Source organism: Hippocampus guttulatus, chromosome 2, assembly GCF_054856545.1.
Source record: "Hippocampus guttulatus isolate MCC_2025c chromosome 2, RoL_Hgut_1.0, whole genome shotgun sequence".
Classification (NCBI taxonomy): domain Eukaryota; kingdom Metazoa; phylum Chordata; class Actinopteri; order Syngnathiformes; family Syngnathidae; genus Hippocampus; species Hippocampus guttulatus.
In genome coordinates this window covers 21,547,103-21,568,779 of record NC_141262.1, presented here as the reverse complement: position 1 = coordinate 21,568,779, position 21,677 = coordinate 21,547,103, and the positions used below count along the sequence as shown (strand labels likewise).

Below are 21,677 nucleotides of genomic sequence, written 5' to 3'. Positions count from 1 at the left end.
CATTTTAAAACTCGGTGTATGGTGTACCTAATAAAGTGTCTATTAAGCATCTTTTTTGAGGGACTTGCATGCAGTTGCTTCTCGGCGACCTCACTTCAGGTGAAAACGTCTTCCGTCTTGCCAAGGTGTCAGCAATGCCTCACTTTGATTTTGTTATGTTTGGAATAACTTGGCATCATCCAGCATATGACTTTTGTGGAAATGAGTTTATTTGATTGGTTGGACATGACGAGAGCCTCTTATGCATAATCGAGGACTCCTACAGGCCTCTCACACACAGCTCCCGTTGCCTTTTTTTTTTTAACATTTACACTTCACTTTCGGTGACTCTTGATGTCGTGTGTGTTTGGGATATATACATAAATATATGGAGTGTTGAAGGGTTTTTAAATTTTCATGTAACCATCACTTGAAAAGTTAAAATAAATTGCAATGCAAACTACAATTTGTGTCGTCTATTTGGCAGAAGAAAGCAAATGTCAGCAGACAATATTGGATGTCTCAGCTGTTTTCAGGTTTGCATCCACCACCAAATGAAGGACATCAATACAAATGTGCTTCAAATGACACATTTGCACATCTCGAGTTTAGAAATCTGCATTGTAGTACAATGCTGCTTCCTAGTGGATATTGTCATTTTAGTGCTGCTATGTGGGGGACTGAAAAAAATGTAAACAATGAGGAGAAGAAAAGTCATTATGCAGTGACAATGAGCTAAATTTCTATGTTGGCGTTAAAAAGTCCAAATATATATTTTTTTAAATAAATACAACATAGGATTAGAGAGATAATATTTTTCGAGACAAAAATTTCGATACATTTATCTTCAAGACAAGAAAAATGTCACAATGATATAAAAATGCCACGACAGTGAGTATAAACTGTGGTTTCGGGGCAACAATTAGCATTTTGCAGAAATTGTCATTTTTTTGGAGATATTATTATTATTATTATTATTTTACATGGATTAACCTCGATATTTGTGTGTTTAAAGTTGTTGATTGTTTCTGGGGAAAATGATTTTATAAAAATGCAAAAAAATATATAAATCGCTTGGAATTCAAAATATTATTCACATTCCCTCAAGTTTGATCACTCAAATTGATGTCAAGTTTGGATTTGGCCCATCAATATCTTTGGATACATTACTATAATACTGAATTTAAAATATTACTAAATTAAAAGACAAATAATAATAACAATAACAACAACAATAATAATAATATCTGTAAAATGTGTCGGAACATGCGCGTGAAAAATTCACTTCAGATTTTTCGGACATAAAATCTTTGTGCCGTCCCACGTCACGTGACTGGTCGTATGACTCTCAGCTGCGTTATGACGTCAAACGCGGAAGAAAACAGAGTCGCAGCAGTCGGACGGACTGTCGAGTGTGCCGTTGCATTTTTCACCGGCGTTCTTTTTTTTTTTTTTTGCTCATTTTATTTCACCTTAACCAGGCAAACATGAGGAACATTGCAATGTATGCCGTCACGTTGAGCATCTTGGGAGTTGTAGTTTTAACCGAAAAGCAGCATGGGTGGAAGAGAATCAACAAAGTCGCGGTGAGGACGACTAGAAAACGTGTCTGTGTGTTTGTTTGTACATCCCCTGTAGTAAACATAATGACCACATGTTTGGCTTTATCAAAAGTGCACATTATGTTTTTTCGTGTTAGATTTGCATTGAATTTCACAGGACATTCTGTCCGGTACGCGTATTTCAAAACTAGTCTTTCCGTGTGCAGTTTTCAGGCTTCGCGTGGAAGAACTGCGGGAAACCAGACTCGCCCGCGGTGCTGAAGACCCTCAGCTTGTCTCCCGACCCTATCAACATCCCCGGAGACCTGACCGCGTCCGCGTCGGGATCCACATCCGTGGAGATCCGTGCGCCTCTGACCGTCAGTACTGGACACACGCACACACGAGTGGCCCTGCTCAAGGGCGTATTTTGTCATTTGGCAGCAACAAACAAAGTCAGTCCTTTAAAGCGAAATAAACTTTATTAATCCGTTTTGTTTTTTACGAGGCACAATTTGCTTGCCTTAAAAGGTAAATTCGACCCAGGCGGAACTTTTACCACAACTTTTTTTCTTCCTCTTACTGACACCATTAAAATACTTGAACAGGCTTTTATTGCGATGATGTGTCAGCTCCACAGGTTGATCGTCGTGAGACATTGCTTGGAAACCCAAACTTGAAGCTCAAATTAGAAAGATTAAACCTGACTTGAAAGCTTCGTTCGAAACCCCAACATTTCTTGACTTGAAACTGTAACGGTGAAAAGACATGTTGATCCTCTCCTTTTTCATCTATAACTGGTTCTAACAACAAAGAGTATGCAGAAAAGTGGTTATGATCGAATGACTCTGTGTCTTATGTGCTGTGTTGTATTATTTTGTTATTGTTATTCTGACTTCAAGATGGCGTAGCGAGAGTGGCTGCCTTTACAGCAGCTCCTATACTTTTTGTTCTTCTACTTTCCTAGCTTTTCTGCTGTAAATTGGAAATAAGATAAGAAATGTCTCCATTGTGAGACGAATAAAGGTTTTCTTATTCTTATTCTATTATTATTCTTATTAACCTTTTTTCTTTTTTGTAACTCTGCTTTGAAAGATTTAAGTCACATTTGAAACCTTCACCTAGCCTTGGACCCTTGATTTAGAACACCGACCTCTGTTCAAAATTCTACTTTGACACAGAATTGTTGACTTGAAACCCAAATGTGAAACAAAACCCTGCCTTGAAGCCCTCCTTTGAAACCTTAACCTCTCTAATTTAACACCCAAGGCCTTGTTTGAAACCCTACGTTCGATCTGCTCAGAAGTTCATGTGACAATTGTGTGATGGCGCCATAAAAAAAATGTTAACAAGTCTAATCTCGTGACAGGTCGTCACGCTAAACAGTCAATGGAGCACCACTATATTTGATGGTCACAATACAAAAAGTAAATCCTTTCAAATTTGACTTTGAACAAGTACTGCATGTGACAGGAAGTGATCTTACAACAACCTGGCAGCATTTTCTGGAACATCATGCAAGTGTTTGTGTTTCCCGGCCAGGTGAACATAACTTTGGAGAAAGAGGTGGCTGGTTTTTGGGTGACGATACCGTGCATGGATGAGCTGGGAAGTTGTCACTATGCTGACGCCTGCGACATTTTGACCCAGCTGATTCCTCCTGGACAAGACTGCCCAGAACCACTACACACCTACGGACTGCCCTGTCATTGCCCCTTTAAGCCTGTAAGTGGCACTGCACACAACACGCCAAGTACACAACAACTGGATTAGCATTAGCACAAGATAGTCACTTCCAACTAAGTGCTTATATGATCCCCTTTAGTGATCGTGATAAATTCCGGGTCGCTTACGGTGATCAGCTGCGTGCGTTTACCTGGTCGAAAGTGACAGTAGCCAATCAGAGTCGCCTTGGTTTGTGTAGCGTGGTGCACCAAAGATTTGTAATTTCATTGTGTTTTTTTTTTATCTGTAAAGCACAAAAACAGGCCATTTGTTTCAACCATTCTCAATCACACCACACATCTTCACTTTTGAAGTGGTGGCACCTACTTTTGAGCCACTTGAAAGGCTGTGAAGGCCGCCCTCTGCTGGCCAGATTTCGACATTGCAGCCTTTTTTACCATAATACATTTTCCTCTTCATTCTGTTATTTTATTTTTGTACATTTATTGTAAAGTTGAGTATTTTTAAAACATGTATTTGTATGTTTTAATATTGTATTATCTATTGCACATTATTATTCAATATTTTAAATTTACAGTCCTGTTCATAAAATTCTAAAGTATTATCTACTCTAATTGGGGGGGAATAAAGACAATGACCATTCTAGATAATGAGAAAAAAAATGGTGTTAACTTTTATGTCATCTTGTCCAGCCCATCTGCCAAAATTCATGGGGAAAGAAATTGCGCACTAGCATCCATGCCAACACTGTTGCTAACCAAAACAACAGTTTCCAGTCCCACAAACAAAGTAGTTGGTGAATCATCAAAATGAATTTCGATTTGGTAATTCACCTTGTTGCTCAGCAGAATTTATCCAAAAGCCAATGGGGAAGAAAAGCTTTTTTTTCTGCCAACTCTGTAACTCACCAAAACAGCAGATCACAATCTATCAACAATATAAAGGAATGATTCATGATAAATACAGTCAGAAAACGTGCCAATAAGAGTCTTCAGCTTTTTGTCCGACCAATGTCACTTGTTACTAGGCAGAATGTGAACTATAAAACAGTCGTTTTTCGAGTCAATCACATTCTGCTTAGCAACAGGCGATCAGTGGGAAGGCAGGAACAGGAAGTCAGCAAGGCCTGTCAGAATGAGTTGCAGACATTTATGCTAGGTTCACACTGAAGTCAAATATGACACAGATCGGATTTTTTGCCTGTATGCAAGCTGTATCTGATTTTTTTTTTTTTGATCCAGTCTGATCAGCTCAATTCCGAATTTTTCAAGTCGATTTGGGTCACTCTCATATGTGGTCCGAGAATGGAGACCAAAAAAAATCTGAATTGAGCAGGAAGTCTTACAGTGTAAACCCAGCCTTAAATGATTACTCTGTATTAAATATTAACTCTTGTGTTTATTGTTTTGAGGGCTCTTATGCGCTGCCTGAGTCAGATTTCTTCCTGCCCTTCGTGGATGTTCCGTCGTGGCTCACGAACGGATATTATCGTCTTCAGGGAGTCCTGGGCGGCAGTGATGGCACTGAGCTGGGCTGCCTCAAGGTGGCGCTGTCGCTCCATTCTGAATAAACGCCTTTTTTGAAATTAATAATGTAGGATTCTTTACTACAGAGATAATTCTTTTTAAAACTGCAATAGCCTCATGTTCATTTGCTTTTTTTCTTCATTAATAATCTTTTTTTATGGAATTTGCTGAATAAATGATGGAAAATGAAAACAATGGAGGTTCAAGATGGAATAATTTGCTGGCGGTTGTGTGAGAGTGTTGCACAGTGTACAGTTTTTTAATAAACATTTGTTGATCATTTATCTCATGTCAAGAACCAAATGACAACTTGCCCCCCGCAAAAAAACATTTTAACACCTGTTGTCCGCTAGAGGGTAGAACATTTAATACGTTTGATCAATTGACATGCTTGACATTGTTTTTCGAAGCAGGCATCTTACTACTCCGAGTAATACACACACACACACACAAACAGTGAAAAGTGAGTGCTGACACGTGTGTTGGTTTGCACAGGAGGGCTCACAATGACAGGAAGAAACAAGGAAGGCCACACAAACCCACACACAAAAATGACAAATGTTCTTGTCTCATGACAATTATGATTAAATCTCCCAAAACACACAAACATATTCTTTTAAATATCAACTTGAATGTAATGGGTCAATAACTGTCACCTGAAAACAAACACAGTTGAAATGTCATGTGACCATACATAATCAGTAATCCATATCTTGTGACAATAAACACATAACTATCGATAATGTTCACACGATAACATAGTTGTGCAAGCGCAATAACATCACATGGATTTCATGTCATGTGACCGCAAACCAATTTAATCATGTCTTGTCTCCCACCTTCGAACGTTCTCATATTAGCCCGTTGCTAGCGCACGCCACCAACTTGTAATGTAGACCGAATGAAGGCCTCACCTTTGACCCCGAGCTTGAAGTTTGTTTGTTTGAGGCAAGTAGAGTGGGCCGCGGGGTGGGGGTGGAGGGTTGGGATTTAGGGGGGGGGGTAGACAATATAACATGTCCGTCAACACTTGAAGGCGGGCTGACAAATGACGTCAGTCGTCGAATAGAATAAAGGATGATAAGGTGCATACTGATGATGTAAACAATATGAGGAAGATAGAATATATTGATGTGATATGCATTTTATTTTATTCTCTTCTGATGTCATTAGTTGTTTTAGCTGGTGTGCATCCAGGCTGGTCAGATGTCAGGCAATCAGATTAGATTACCAATGAAAACAAACACACACACACACACACACGCACACACACACACACACACACACACACACACACACACACGCGCTGCCTGGATGTAGCAGGCAATCATATTGCAGCAGGCTACTCTACTACTACTCTAGCGTTTCCATAGCATCTCAATTCCTCTCAGCTCATCAGTACAGCACTAATATTAGGAGCTCTATGGAGGCAATAAATATATGACTTCATCCTGACATATTGCCTATCTACATGTTGTGGCAGCACCATTTGTGTTCATTCTGTTGCTTAAAGGGCTAAAGAACCACAATTTAGATGCTTATTAGCATTAAGCTAGTAAGATGAAGGGTTAGCTATGTGGTTGTTTAAATGACAAATCCCCTTTGCTTTAAGTTTAATTAGAATGAACATCAATTGGGAGAGGTAAAAGCTGAACTAAGCGCAATGCAAAAGATGGGCCAAATGACTACTTGTAGAACGAAAAATTGGGTCACTCTTATCTTAAGTTACCACGATATAAGCTCATACTATAAACCAACAGAAAATACTGTGTACATACTGTATATGTATAGATACTGAAATTAAACATATCTAGGATCATTTCTAGTAAAGACAGAATGAGAAAGAATGCACGTTTGTTGTGTCTCGTGCCACCCCCGCCAATTCGCCTCCTTCTCCAAGCAGGACATCCCGTCTACGGCCTTCACCGCCGCCTGACCGCTTCCTTCATGGGAAGAGAAAAGAAATGCGGGAGAGGAGGCGAGGGAGATTAAGACGGGCGAGGGGTTCAGAGTGGCCGAAGGAGTCGACTGGCGTGGCGAGAGGCCGATGAGATGCTGATGTAGAGGGAAGCAGAAGGGGTCAGGGGTCAGCCCGCAATCAGCGGCACAGAACAATTGAAGAAAAAAAAAGGAGGGGGAATGAGTTCAGCAGCTGTCAACACGGGCAAAACATTCTGTCACTTGACTATAAACACAATTTAATAAACTTACATGGAAAACACAAAATCATGAGACAAATGTTCAACGGGATGTGACATGAATGTAAAATAAAGCCAGGTGACAAGAAACACATTTGATTGGAAATAGAGCCATGTGACACTGATCACATTAAAGTGTTAATAATGTTTTGGAATTGAACAGAACAAAAGATTACAAATACTTTTATTTAAAACAATCAAACAATATTGCCTTAAAAATTGCTCTGTAGCATAATCCTAAAATAAAACAGAAAATGCCATTGACATGCTAACAGTTAGCATCGATAGCCACAGTTCAGGAACAACGGATATTTGAACGGAAAAGATGGGCCGACGCATCTACGATTGTTCTTTGTTCTGTACGTCTTTTATCCTGCCCCGAGGTGCCAAGGTGGACACACCAGAAGGAGCAACCCAATGAATCGGATTGCAGCATTGTTAAATTCTTTACAATCTGTTTAATTAGGTTCTTATTTTCCTCATTATCTTATGTTTGAAGACAAGTATGTCGTATATGCTAAACATTGGCTCACTACAATGACGGCTCAAGCAGAAATGCGTCTTTTGCCACTTTGGACATTTTTTTCTGCATTTTTCAATGCTGCCTTCCGAGACCACAAACAACAACTCCACAACAAGCACTGCGAATAGAGTCTGAAAGCTATAATTGTACCCCTGTGAATGTAACAAATGTGTCACTTGTCGACAAATTTAAACTGCCACCACATGAACATAACACCCGAAACCACCGGCAATGTCCATGAGTCGCCTTCACGCCACACAGAAAACTTTTGGAATCATCCTCAGGTCGGGAAGAGACTGCAACCGGGTGTCAGGTTTCCTCCAGACGGGAGGTTTGGGGGGATTGTCCTCCTGCTTGTCTGGGATTCATTTGCATACCACCCTTCCCACCTGCTTTCCCATTGGCCAAGCCTGTAGCATGTGTGTACTCACTTCCAAACTTCCTCAGTCGAGAAAAAAACTTTCCAGCGGTGAGGAGGATGATGAAGTGCGCGGCGAGATGGTGGGAGCAGCTGTTGGAGTGAGCAATGCCAGCGGGGATCATAATCGGCATGATGATTTGCTCCTGGAGTGAAAATAAACCTGGAAAACCAACTTTTTTTTTGTTTTACAACTGGAAAAAATGATCTGATGCTCACTTTTAGTCTGAGCTCATTTTTGAGGATTTTATCACAAATTGTTGTTATCGACTTTGAGCACGCTGGACGGATACCTGAATCTAACCTTTTCTCCCAAAACGTAACCTTTTGTTTTCGAACTGGAAAAATGATTTGATTGTCACTTTGATTTGATTTCTTTTTTTTTTTTAATGTTGAGTCGTCAGTAGCCATCTTCGTCATGTTTCTTCTTCAACTCCTTGTGGTTCTGAACGTGGGCTGGAGGGCTGGCTGCTCCGAGCCATCGTCCATCACCATCCAGTACCGCGTCTGGGAAGAGCAACCTGCGGGAACCCGGGTGGGCCGGCTGGTGGACGACCTCTGGCAAATGGACCAGGTGGGTCCTCTGGAAAACTTCCAGGTTGTGGAGCATGGGTGGGCCCTTCCTTTTGCCATCAATGCCGGAGATGGTGAGGTCTCCACCCAGGGCCGTTTGGACCGGGAGGAGCTGTGTCGCGGTGCAGACGAGTGCGAAGTGGCCTTTAGTGTCCTGTACAGGAAGAGTGGGGCGGTGCACTGCCTGCGGGTTCACGTGGAGGTGATGGACCTGAATGACAATAGCCCCAGCTTTGCCAGTCCCGTCCAGGAGTTGGAGATCTCGGAGACGGCCGGATTACGGATGAGGATTCCGCTGGAATGCGCGGTGGATCCAGATGCAGGACCCAATGGAATTCAGACATACACGTTGTCCGTCAACCAGCATTTTGCGCTAGATGTGACTTCTGCGCTGGGTGGCACCAAACAGGCGGAGCTGGTCGTGATCAAAGAATTGGATCGGGAAGTTCAAGGATCCGTCGAGCTCACCTTGACCGGGTGGGACAAAGGGAACCCGCCGAGGTCTGGGAGTGCTTTAATTCGTGTTTATATTCTAGACTCCAATGATAACAGTCCTACCTTTGAAGACAGCGCCCCCATGGTGGAGATACCTGAGGACACAGAACGTGGGACAATGATCATCCATCTAAGAGCCACGGACCCCGACCAGGGTGCCAACGGGGAGGTGGAATACTCGCTGAGTAAGCACTCACATCCTGACGTTCAGAGGCTCTTCTTCGTGGATCCACAGAGTGGCGCTGTGAGCATCAGAGCTCCTCTGGACTACGAGGCCCACACCTCTCATGAAGTGGTGGTACAGGCCCGCGATCGCGGACCCAACTCCATTCCCTCACACTGCAAGCTCCATGTCAAGCTTGTGGATGTCAACGACAACGCCCCGAGGATCCACATGACCTGGACTCATCCCAGCTCTCCAGCTGCGACGGTGCTTGAAGGGGCGCCAGTAGACACCTTCCTGGCTTTGGTGAGGGTTTCGGATGCAGACTCTGGAGAAAACGGGAAAGTGACGGCTATGATGCAACACGGTTCCCCCTTCCATATCAAAAAGATCCCCGGTGAAAATTATATGATCGTAACTGCGGGTGTCTTGGATCGAGAGAAAGTGATGGACTATAATATCACACTGGTGGCGCGGGATTACGGAGATCCGCCATTGACCTGCGTGAAACACCTGCCTGTCCTGGTTTTGGATGAGAACGACAATACGCCGGTGTTTTCCTCAGAGGTCTACAAAGCCTCATTCAAGGAGAACAATGTCGCAGGCTACCAAGCCCTCAAGGTCCAAGCGCATGACACAGACTTGGAGCTCAGCGGCAAAGTTTTGTACTACCTTTACAACTCCAGCGACATAAAGTCTCCCACCCAGCCTTTCTCCATCCACCCAACCAGCGGTGTTGTCAGCGTCGTTCAGCCGCTGGACTATGAAGAGTACCACTCATATTTATTCCTGGTGGAGGCTGTGGACCAGGGTCACCCGCCTCTTAGGACCACAGCCACGGTGCAAATTGACATCCAGGATGTGAATGACAACTACCCGGTCATCAAAGATCCGCGGCCCAAACAGGGCGTGGCTCAGCTCAGTGTTCCCATCAATGCGGATCATGGGATCATTGTAACGGAGCTGGGTAGCAAGGGTGAGGAAGGATTGACCGCTTTGCCCACCGAGCACTCAGTCCCACAGGGATTTGACGGATTTCTTGCCTCCACCATAAAGGCTGAAGATTCCGACTCGGGACTGAACGGACAACTCCAATACTTCATCACCGATGGCAACCCCCTCTTCTGGTTAGATCAGGCCACGGGTCAATTATTTGTCAACACCACCAACGCCACCCAACTCATCGGGAAAACAGTGAAGGTGGACATTTCTGTCTCTGACATGGGGACCCCCAGCCTAGCCACCAAGGCCACACTGGAGGTGACTTTCATCAACCTCAAGGATCACTTGAAGAACTCATCCACTGGGGACCGGGGGCGGTTCAGTTTCACCATGATGCTGGCCATCTGCTTGGGGGCGACGTGTCTTCTGCTACTTCTCGCCATCGCCTCGGTCACAACCTTCTGCAGACCCGACAAAAGGGAGTACCGGGCCTACAACTGCAGGCAGGCTGAATCCACATACACGTGCCATCCGCGCCGTCCACAGAAGAACATCAGAAAGTCGGACATTCAGCTAATTCCCGTAATGAGGGACCACAAAGAGGAGATCGTTCTGGAGGACAGTGAAAAGACGCCACTCACCCCGTCGCATGACCAACCCACGGAGAAGGTCTTAGAGTTGACGCCACTGATGATGAACTCGAGCTTCCATTCCCAAACACACCTCGAGGGCGATGTCCTTCATGGCAGGACTCTACGAAAACCTGCACACATCCAACTGGACCCCACCTTGCCTCTGACGCCGGTGACTTCCTATTGTACACTTCGCAAGGCAAGAAACCAGTCGTCAACGTCGTCTTCAGGATCCCATTCGAGCACGGTGAAGCGGAAGACGGCGGAGACGGCAGCTTCGACACCTCAGGCGACTCTCAGAAGGCCCAAGACATCAGAGGGTCGCGAGTCCAGCGACGCGGAAAAGCAACAGATGCTCCGGAATCTGGTGCGACTGTCCATGGCAGCCTTCGCCGACTCTATTGAATTCTCGTCGGCCTCCCCAGAAGTGCAGGTGAGTCCTCAAACGTTTTTTGTGCGGCACCTTCTGGTGAGGTGGATCCCACCATGTCAAAATGTACATTATATGTCACATCACATGATGAAATCAAACATCATATACATAACCTGATTTACATGCATGATATGAGTTACATATAGCAAATGATGTACATACGGGTATATCACTTGATTTACATACATGACGTCGCTTGGCTAACATGAGTGACATTAATTACATGGCATGACTTACATACAAAAACAATCACTTCCGTAACTCACATGACACAGCACGATTCATACATGTTGCATGACTGAAATAAGCTACTACACATGACACGGTGTACATATGTGAGATTTACAAATATGGCTCTCATATGCTTCATGATTTTCAGTACATTGTGTCACGTGTCACGTAACGAGGTGGTGGTGGACCCCAAAAAGCAGGCAAGAGGGAGGAGCAGGGTGTATTTGAAGAAGTGTATTGATAAATCACAAAACTAACTCCTAAACAAACAAAGTCCAAAGTATCAAACAAAAACCATGACTGAAGCTCAAAACTATCAATAACGGAAACATGACCTAAACACGACAAACAAACAAACATGACAGCAGCCAAGAGCAAACAATGACCCGACAATGAGTGCTCATGCTGGGAGTCCTTTTAAAGCCACTAATTACCTAACGACCAACAGGTGCGCAGCTGCAGGGAAAAGCCCCACAGTGCCACCTGTTGGTCACAAACCGGAACATGACATTGTGTGACTTAAACGCGCCACATGATATGACTTACCGGAACAAAAAAGATATTACAGTCCACCCCCTGCATAGGGTCGCAGATTTTTTTTCTCCATAGCACACAAGAGAAGACGACCTGTATGATTTTCTGTATGTCACACAATTTCCACAAGCCACTCAACTCATCTTGACAGCATGTGACTTACGTGTGTCACATGATTTGCATATGTGACGAGACTTAAATGTCAAATGATTTACTCTCACACATCACATGACTTCCATACAGCATATCATATCCAGAAGGGGCAAAAGAAGTTCGTGCCTAACGTGCTAAGATGCTAATGCTAATGATGCGTTTCACTCGGTTTGTTGTCTGGATGAATGTGTGCCGTAAACCCTCGACTGCTTCTGAGCAACAATGGATGACACGAATTACAAACAGTTATGTGACTTCCATCCGTCACATGATTTCCGTCTTCATTCCAACTGGATGTGATTAAGGCTCCAGTAACTTTGCATTAATGATTTCCCTCCATCTCCACAATGTCTTTTTAATGCCTTATTTACTCTCTCTTTCTCCTCTGCATTAATTGTGTTCGCCCGCCATTGCCAATGTGTGATCACTTAGGATTCAACATGTGCTTACAGTTAGCGTGTCGCTAATTAACTAGAGCCCCCACTTGCTGCCTTGCCGTCCTCTCTTGCCCTCCCCCGCAGGCTTTGAAATTAATCTGAAGTGAAGTCCATTAGAGAATTGGGAGGAACACATGCACGCGTACACACACCACTGCCAGAGTAAGTCATCAAACAGGAGCCTGGAAGAAAAAAAAAAGCAGTGCGTCTGTGTGCGTGTTCGGTGAGTGATGAGTGTGACTGCCAAAAGCAGAAAGCGTATTCACGCGCCGGTGTATCATTCGTCAGTGTCATCTGCCTCCAGAGATGCTGCTTTCAACTCAAAGATCACATATCAATGCACAATGAATGTGTGTGTCTGTGTGCGTGTGCGCTCGAGTGAGCGCATGTGTAAAACGACACCATCGTTCTGCTTTGCAAAGAAAAAAATTTTTTTGCTGCAAAAGATTTTACGGCATTCAGGTTGTGTCTAGGGCAGCTCAGTGGTTGACTGGTTAGCGCGTCTGCCTCACAGTGCAGAGATTCAGGGTTCGATTCTGGCTCTGGCCTTCCTGTGTGGAGTTTACATGTTCTCCCCATGCCTGTGTGGGTTTTCTGCGGGTACTCCGGTTTCCTTTCACATTCCAAAAACATGCGTGGCAAGTTTATGGTCAATCGTAGTCGTCAGTAGGTGTGGTAAGTAGGCAGCCCTGAGTAGCAGTACCTGTGGCCCCTTTCACGTTGCCTTCATGGTACATCAGAGGGTGATCGGTCAAGCTGTCATTTATTCACCCATTCATCACTTTGAGGGAAAGGAAGCAGTCAGCGTTTCTACCCAACATGCATCAGTCCTCACCCGCCTCCGTGGCCCACTTGGCACCAGTACCGCTTCGGACGTCGGCCTCCTCCCTCTGACTTGGAGAGGAACTTGCCTGTTGCGCACACACACATGCACACACACGCACATTTCAGCGCCCATCCTGGAAGGAAGGCAGCCAGAAAAGAATAGACTTTTTTTTTTTAATGTGAAGGTCACTTCCTGCAAAACGCACGTGCAAAAACACACCAAGTCGTATATACATCTACACACACGCATGCACACGTTGATAGATTAACCTTCACTGGTGTGTGCGTGTGTGTGTGTGTGTGTGTGTGTGTGTGTGTGTGTGTGTGTGTGTGTGTGTGTGTGAGACAGACACCAGCAGCTGCTTCTCCCATAATGCTAAAATCACACACTCTCACTGTGTGGTTGGTTGGCGTTATTTTATTGTGACTCACACGTCGGTACATATCGACTTCCACGCGTCAAAGACCTTATATGCCACTTACGTCACATGATTTACATACATGACTTCCAAGCCTCAAGTCACTTACATTTGCGCACATGCCATGACTTATGTGACTGCCACGTGTCACGTGACCAACACAGGCCACCACTTGTCCATGTCACACGACTTGCATACATGCTATGACTTACAGGACTTCCACATCACATGACTTCACTGTATAAAAGACACAATGTCCTGCGTGTCACATGACAGACAGGAATAAGTAGAAGTCAGGAGTCATGACTTGGTTACGTCATCACACACACAATATAAAATATAAAATAAAATCGGCTACGTTTTTCCGAGTTTAATTTACTAGATAATGAGATTTGCCAATCAGAGCCCACACCTTTTTTGCATACTGCCATGAAGGTCAAGGTCAACTTTATTGTCAAACATGCTTACGTATGACATGCAGCATACAGTAGATGAAATTTCTTCCTCTCAATCCTCACTGCAAATATGCATGCAAACATGCTGTGCATTAAACACACACAGCTAAGAAAGATAGCAGCTACACTGTATACATAATATGTAATCTGAACAGTAGAAACTAATTAATGGCCCATTCATTCAAATCATATCTAAAGAGCACAAGGACAAAAACAAATCCTTCATAATTCTAAACGCTGCCCTTGACTGAGCTTTTTAATGATTTATCTCTTTTGTCGAAATGATGACTGTGGATGGTATGATGAACAATGACTTCTCAGCTACGTTGTTTGAAAATAATGGATAGGAAGGACAATACAAGAGCCAAATGCACTATTCTAAAGTCAGAGTCGTATGAAATTTGGATTCAGACATAGTTTCGGACCACCTCTGGCTACCACGTTGCTCTGCCACTGATGTTGATTGGTTAAATTTGCCGTCCGGATTGTATTTGGATTAATGGGCTGCTTCCTCAAGACGCCGGCCCACCGGGCATACACCCTGTACAGCAGATGGCCAGTTCAGCCTTTTACTTTGTTGTTGATGGACTTGAATTTAATTTTCATCCGTGTTGTCGTGCAGCAGATTTCTCAGCTGCTGTCGCTCCTCCGTCAAGGTCAGCTGCAGCCTCGGACCAACTTCCGCGGAAACAAATACTCTCACCGAGCTGCCGCAAGGTCAGTCTGCATCCTTTCTCATCTTCTTCGTCTGTCCACAAAAAAAAAAAAAAAAAAGCACAGAGTACATTGAATGGACATCAAGTTCACAAATCAATTTGTCCCCCCCCCCCCCCACACCCCCCATGAGTGCAAACATGAACTTTTAGGAATGGTTGACTTTGGAGGGGGAGGGAGTGGTAGGGTGTTCCTAATATTTTGACCGTTGCATGAAACTGGAGAAAGTGGTCAAATCATTAGGAACAGCTCCCAGTATGATGCAGTACAACACTGGGAGCTTAATGGAGACCCATGATCGTGTGTGTGTGTGTGTGCGCGTATGTGAGAGACCTTCCATGCCTGAAATAAACGGAACAGATAAACAGGAAGTCACATGTCATACAGGACGCGGGCCGTCATCCGATACTTGAATTTGAGCAAAAACTAGACAAAGCCGCATCTTCAGTGATGTATTTTTGTTACGTGTGTGCATGCAGGTACACAGGTCAGGACTGTTCTGACTGGCAGAGCACCAAGGACAGCGGGCACGGAGAGAGCGAGGCGGGCGACATGGACTGGGAGGTGGGGAGGGACTCACCCGTCGACCCCCAACTTGAGGAGGGATTGCACGACCTGCTCAACCAAACTGGTATGCCCACGCACACAAGTGAAGGGACTCAAATGTTGAGGCACGACGATATTATTCTTTCCTTTTGCAGCAGATTATTTCATCTGATTCGCTACTTATGGAATGTTTAACTTCTTTTGTCCTTAACATGCCACCCACACATTTTTTGTGTTGACATTTTAAGTGTGTTTGTGGGTCATGGTGACGCACACGTGCATGTGTGTGTGTCTTCCTACTATTGTGGTGGTCTGAGGCTTGAGGCCCCTTACAGAGGGTAATACCACCAAAACCAACACCCCCCCTCGATAAACACTGTGTGTGTGTGTGTGTGCGCGCGCCTGCTCGTGTGGAACCTTTGATTCCGTCGCCAACATTCCAGTGCTCTTTTTTTTATTTTTGGGCCCTTTGACTTTTTTCTTTTTCCTCCTGCGGGGTGGAGATTTGGTTTCACTTCAAGAGGAGGAGTAATGAATTAATGCAATTTCCCCAACTTCTGTACAGTTGAGGTTTGGTTGGCAGAGTCACGGGTGAGCTGGAGTTAAGAATCGAGACAGTAAAAAAACAACGAGGGGATTTTTTTTTTTTTTAAACAAAGTTAACAAAGTTAAATACAAATAAGAGAGCTAAGTCAAACACCACTATGGAAATAAATTTGAACCAAGAAAACATGTTAAGAACCAAATTAATCGCCAAATAATAAAGAAATCATTTCATTCATTCATTCATTTTCCGAACCGCTTTTATCCTCACTAGGGTTGCGGGGGGTGCTGGAGCCTATCCCAGCCGTCTTCGGGCAGTAGGCGGGAGACACCCTGAACCAGTTGCCAGCCAATTGTAGGGCACACAGAAACGAACAACCATTCGCGCCCACACCCACACCTAGGGACAATTTGGAGTGTTCAATCTTCATTCCAGGAATTGTTTCGAAATATGAAGTTGAGGAACAAGTCAAATCCAGTAAAAATTGAATATGAGGTCAACATGCAAAACCATTTTTAAACTCCTGAAAATGTGAACCAAATCAATCACGCAAAAACAATTCCAAAAACAACTTTTCACATTTCGGCTGAAGTCCAAAAACAAGTAAAGTAAAAATCGAGTCGGTCAAAAAAAAAATAACAAAAAACAATTTTTTTTTTAAGTCAATGAATGGTCGCCATCCAGTATCAGGCCACAAATAGACAAATGATGGACTGTTTACCAATCTCTCTCTTAAAGAAACACAATCATCACTTTTTCATTCAAATACTGTATACTGTAAAATTGCACACAGATCCAAACCAGTGCTGTGATACAAACGTTCTAAGTGTACAGTTCACTGTTTCTGTTCCCAGCTGAAACTTTAAAAGCTTTTCAAGAGGATTTAAACTTCTGAAACAAAGACAGGAAAGAAGGGGCTCAACTGAGTGGGCGCCAGATCCCCAACTACTGCTTGTGTGTGTGTGCGTGTGTGTGTGTGGGTGCGCGCGCCTACTAATGGCTTGCATGTGTCTGACTGAGATTGTTTGACTTCTTTTTTGAAACTACACCTGAGGCGACTTCTGTTGTTCAACTGTTTGCCATTTGAAACGTTTCATTTGTTGTTTACGTCTCCTTTTATTGTCAACCAACACTTGAAATGTACTTTTAACACCTGACATTAATAGAGAAAACTTGTCAAGTAAAAATCAAACAAAAAAAGCAGACAAAAGCTTGATCACATTAACAGGAGCAAGACAGACGAACAGATGTGGCCAGAACAAAAGAACAAGAAACACTCACAGAAAAAGAGAATAGGACAGAAAGATGGTCATAACAGGACTACAAGAACAGAAAAAATCAGGAGCAACACAAGAACAGGCAAGGAAAAGGAACAGAAGAGCCAAGGTCCAAACTAGAACAAAAACAACACAACAGAAGAGCGAAAAAAAAAAAGAACTCAAGCAAGTCCTAAATGGACAGGACAGAAGAAGAGCAACAATGAAGACAGAACAGAACACTGACTGAGAAGGAAAGGCAGGGATGAACAACCACAAAAAGAGGAACTGCATTGAGAAACAAGCAAAACCAGTCCAGAAAAGGAAGGACAAGGCAAAGAAGACAGAGGAAGAAGGACAGGGACAGGAACATAAATAGGCAAGAGCAATACGGGAAAAGAACAGGACAGGCAAGGTATGAACTTGAGCAGAGACAGACAGGACCAGAGCAAGTCAGGCCCAGATAGAAAAAAAACAGGACAAAAGAAGTACAAGAATAAATATAAAAAGCAGAACTAGAACACTGATATGTTAGGACAAGGGGAGAACAGGACAGGCAGGAATGGAATAAGACGTACATCAAAAGAAGGACGAGACCAAGAACTGATGAAGGATCTCGACAGGACAATTCCAGATCAAAACAAACATTTCCTGTACATTGACTTTCTCAAGTTCACTTTTCTCATGTTCGTGAAAGAATTCAAGGCTGTGACAACACAAACAGGAAGCGTAGAGAAATCCGCCATCACAAAAACAGCGATACCGTGACACACGTGTTCTTACAGAAGACATCAGTGACCCGTCGTGGATGGCGCGTCTGTCTGTGACTCTGTCGGGAGATTACCACGACAACGTCTTCATGCCCAACGAGCCTCCATCCTCTGATAGCGAGCTGATGCCGCGTCACGCCTTGGACTCCTCGTCGTCCTTCTCCACTTTCGGTACTGCAACAGAAATTTTTCTCTGTCATGATGTCACTTAATGCGGTTTGATGATCTTTTTAACCATTCAGCTAGAAAGATGTATTGACTCAATCGCCACCCTGAGAATTTATTTTAAAACCTTAGCCCCCATTAGCAGTTTCACAGGGCAACATAAGATTGGGAACGTATGTCTTTCATGAGTAAACCCACAAAAAGGTCAGGAAGGCATGCACCAAAACATTCAAGAGGTCAAAAATTTGGTTTTGAAGGAGCCATTTAATGGGCATTTTGGCCATTCACGCCTATTTTAAAATTGATCCCCCTCACCTTGTTTCACTGAAAATGATTCCATTTGGTTGGCATATCTATTGGGACTTGACCCACAAAAAGCCACAAGAAAGCAATGCCTGAAATAAAATAGCCATTTTTGGGGTCATTTTCAAGCATGTTCGCCCCTGGAATTTATTTTGAAAATCCAACCACCACCGTCAGAGTTATGCAACTTTGATAGGCATGTCGATCATGTGTAGGTAGACACTTGTAAAAAAAAAAAATCTCAACAAGCCATAAAAGAACAAAACAAAACAAAAAATAACTTTTGGTTTGATGTGGTCATTTTAGGGTTCTTTTCGAGACATTCTTTACGCGAAGATTTTTTTGGGGAGGCCGGGGGGCAATTCAGCCTGCAAAACAAAATGTACAAAGCAACATGAAATTTGCTGCTCACATATGTCACGAGAAGACCTACAACAAAGTCTCAAGAAGACAAGCCGGAGAAGACACAACATTTTCCATATTGGTTTGAAACAACCATTTTAGGGGTCTTTTCCAAGCGGCCAGCCCCTGGATCCTGATTATTTTTTAAATTCGGCTCTCAAAGTTGAGTTTTCCAGAACAATATGAAGTTTGGTTGACATCTTTATCACAAGTGGTCCCACAAAAAAAGTCACAAAAAGTCTGAAAAGACTATCTTCCTTTTTCCTCACAAAAAGTCTGAAAAGACTATCTTCCTTTTTCCTTTGAAGCAGCCATTTTATAGTCATTTTGTCCATTTTCACAATACTGTATCGTTTTAAGATTGTCAATGATGAGGGCCAGAAACGACTGAACACATCCATGAATGCATTTTCAAATGTTTTGAGACAACTCACAAGCTCTCGTTACCTCTCTCAGGAAAAACCCCAGACAAGGACAGCCCACTGGGCGGGGCCTTGCTCTCAGAGGTCAGCACGCTCTTCGAGATGCTGATGACGCAGAAAGCCGATGCCCACCCGGGCCCTCGAGCCGACGTCCTCTACCGGCTGTCTTCGGCGTATCGACGCTCGTTGGAAGCGGATAGCGCTACGCCCGCTACTAGCAGCCAAATGAGAGGCCTGCCCCCACAGCCTGGACACTTTTGACACTGGAAACCAAAGAAATCACAGCGAGTGTTATGTACTATCATTTGCTCTGTAATTTAAACTATTAAGTCATTTGTCCTTGCTTGACTGCAACATTTCCAAACAGGAATGTAAAACACAAAAAACAAAACAAAAAAAACAACGCACACCGTGTCCAAATAATGCCTACATTGCCGAAATTTTCCTTGACTGTTGTCAATTGGACCTGTTTGAATTGTTCTGTTTGTTTCGCTGCATTTATAGCAGTTCAGGTAGTCTGGAGCAACACAATAGTGTCTACAAGTATAAATGACAACATTACAAATAAATGAAAACAAAATCCTGGTAGTCCAGTGGTTAGCACGTCGGCTTCACAGTGCAGAGGTACCGGGTTCGATTCCAGCTGCGGCCTCCCTGTGTGGAGTTTGCATGTTCTCCCCGGGCCTGCGTGGGTTTTCTCCGGGTGCTCCGGTTTCCTCCCACGTTCCAAAAACATGCATGGCAGGCTGATTGGACGCTCTAAATTGTCCCTAGGTGTGAGTGTGGGCGTGGATGGTTGTTCGTCTCTGTGTGCCCTGCGATTGGCTGGCAACTGATTCAGGGTGTCCCCTGCCTACTGCCCGAAGACGGCTGGGATAGGCTCCAGCACCCCCCGCGACCCTAGTGAGGATCAAGCGGTTCGGAAAATGGATGGATGGATGAAAACAAAATGTGAAACGCTTTTACGAAGTATACAGAGTTAGATAAATTTCAGTCAGTCTGGGAGGTCTGTGAGTCTCTTCAGAGTGAGACAATCATCACAAACAAGACATTAGGTCTGAGTTTGTTGGGTTGATTTCCTAAATTTCCGACGTTAATCATGAAACTTCGACGTCATGCTGCGCCCACCTGCAATGACCAAAACATTTTGCTCGGCTCTGTAGTCTGGGGAAAAAAAGGCCTTAAAATGGCTGTTTGAAAACCAAAATGTCTGCCTACCTGTATCTCTTCAGGTATTTTTTTGAGACTTTTTTACAGGCCATCTTATGACAGACATGCCTACCAAATTTCATGTTGATCAGTCAAAGTGGCTCCAGGGGGATGGATTTAAACAAAAACTGGAGTTTTGAATAAGGGGAGTCCATGAACAAAACAAAACAAAAAAGTCAAAACAGGCATTTACATTGTAAAGTAAGAATTCCCAACTCAAGACTGTCTAAAAAGTATCATTTTATTTGGTTTTGGGTGGTTCACATTTTGTATTTTAAGTTTCATTTCGTCATTTTGTTTGTACTCCTGGGCCACCGTAGCACAATGACAGACAAAATCGTCATACCGAAAAGCAAGAAGCACAGTTTCGTTGTAAAAAGATGAAATGTGGCATTTATGACTCTTTTTTTTTGGTAATGTCAAACGTTGATTGCACTGACAATTGAATGGTGTTTTAAGGGAATCCAATCTTGTCTTGTGTCAACACTGAATCAAATTAGGCTTTATACTCAAAAGAGGAAAATGAAGAAGACAAGTTGTCACGAGAAGGTCGCTGGGTGGAAACAATGAAGAGGGGGAAACAGGAAATGGGAGAAAGGAAGTAGCTTTGATGGCAAATAAATGGGGGGAGGCCAATGGCCACCAGACTGTTTTATATTTGCGAATGGCTCATTAAGCGAGGTCTACCTTATGTATGTGGGGGTGTACGGATATGGGGGTCGATGTATATGGGGGCAGCATGTCTGGTGTTCACCTGCTGAGAACACATGTTGACCACATTGCATGAGCAGACTTGAAAGTGTGACAAACTATGGTAGAAAAAGCGCTCTGTACATAATTTTGGCTCCTTGTTACACATGTACTTTTCTTTCCAAATAAAATGAAGCTCACGTTCAAACCCTGACGTCTGTTTGTGTTTGCGTACACGTGAAATAGCATGTTTGCTAGGTGCACTGGCCCCCTCTATTGGCCATTAGTCGCAATTACAACCTACGGACATGGAAAGTCCTTTTGTATTCGAAATTCTACGAGCTCGGCAACTTTGAGTTACAAGGATGACAGTGGTAACGAAATGGAGCGGCAATAAAGCCAAAACTGGCGATGACAAAAGATACACTGACGACAACAAAATGAGAAACGACATAAACAAGCGCAATCATAATGACAACAAAGTCAAACACCC

The 21,677-nt window shown here is 43.6% G+C and overlaps 2 protein-coding genes across 3 annotated transcripts; both read left to right on the top strand.

Annotated features, from left to right (window-relative positions):
* Positions 1-1,363: 1,363 nt before the first annotated feature.
* gm2a (ganglioside GM2 activator) lies at positions 1,364-5,016 on the top strand. The gene is made up of 4 exons (XM_086101586.1): positions 1,364-1,565; positions 1,748-1,900; positions 3,063-3,245; positions 4,618-5,016. The coding sequence occupies exons 1-4, from the start codon at positions 1,467-1,469 to the stop codon at positions 4,774-4,776; spliced, it is 594 nt and encodes a 197-aa protein (XP_085957712.1). The 5' UTR covers positions 1,364-1,466; the 3' UTR covers positions 4,777-5,016.
* A 2,926-nt stretch (positions 5,017-7,942) lies between these two features.
* Positions 7,943-21,392, top strand: pcdh12 (protocadherin 12). Of its 2 annotated transcripts, none has more exons than XM_086101549.1 (5): positions 7,943-11,109; positions 14,789-14,880; positions 15,357-15,508; positions 18,009-18,164; positions 19,320-21,392. In XM_086101549.1, exons 1-5 carry the CDS (start codon positions 8,290-8,292, stop codon positions 19,544-19,546), a joined length of 3,447 nt encoding a protein of 1,148 aa, XP_085957675.1. In that variant the 5' UTR covers positions 7,943-8,289; the 3' UTR covers positions 19,547-21,392. The 2 variants fall into 2 exon arrangements, with proteins under 2 accessions (XP_085957675.1, XP_085957666.1); XM_086101540.1 differs by having other exon boundaries at positions 14,786-14,880.
* The last annotated feature ends 285 nt before the right edge of the window (positions 21,393-21,677 follow it).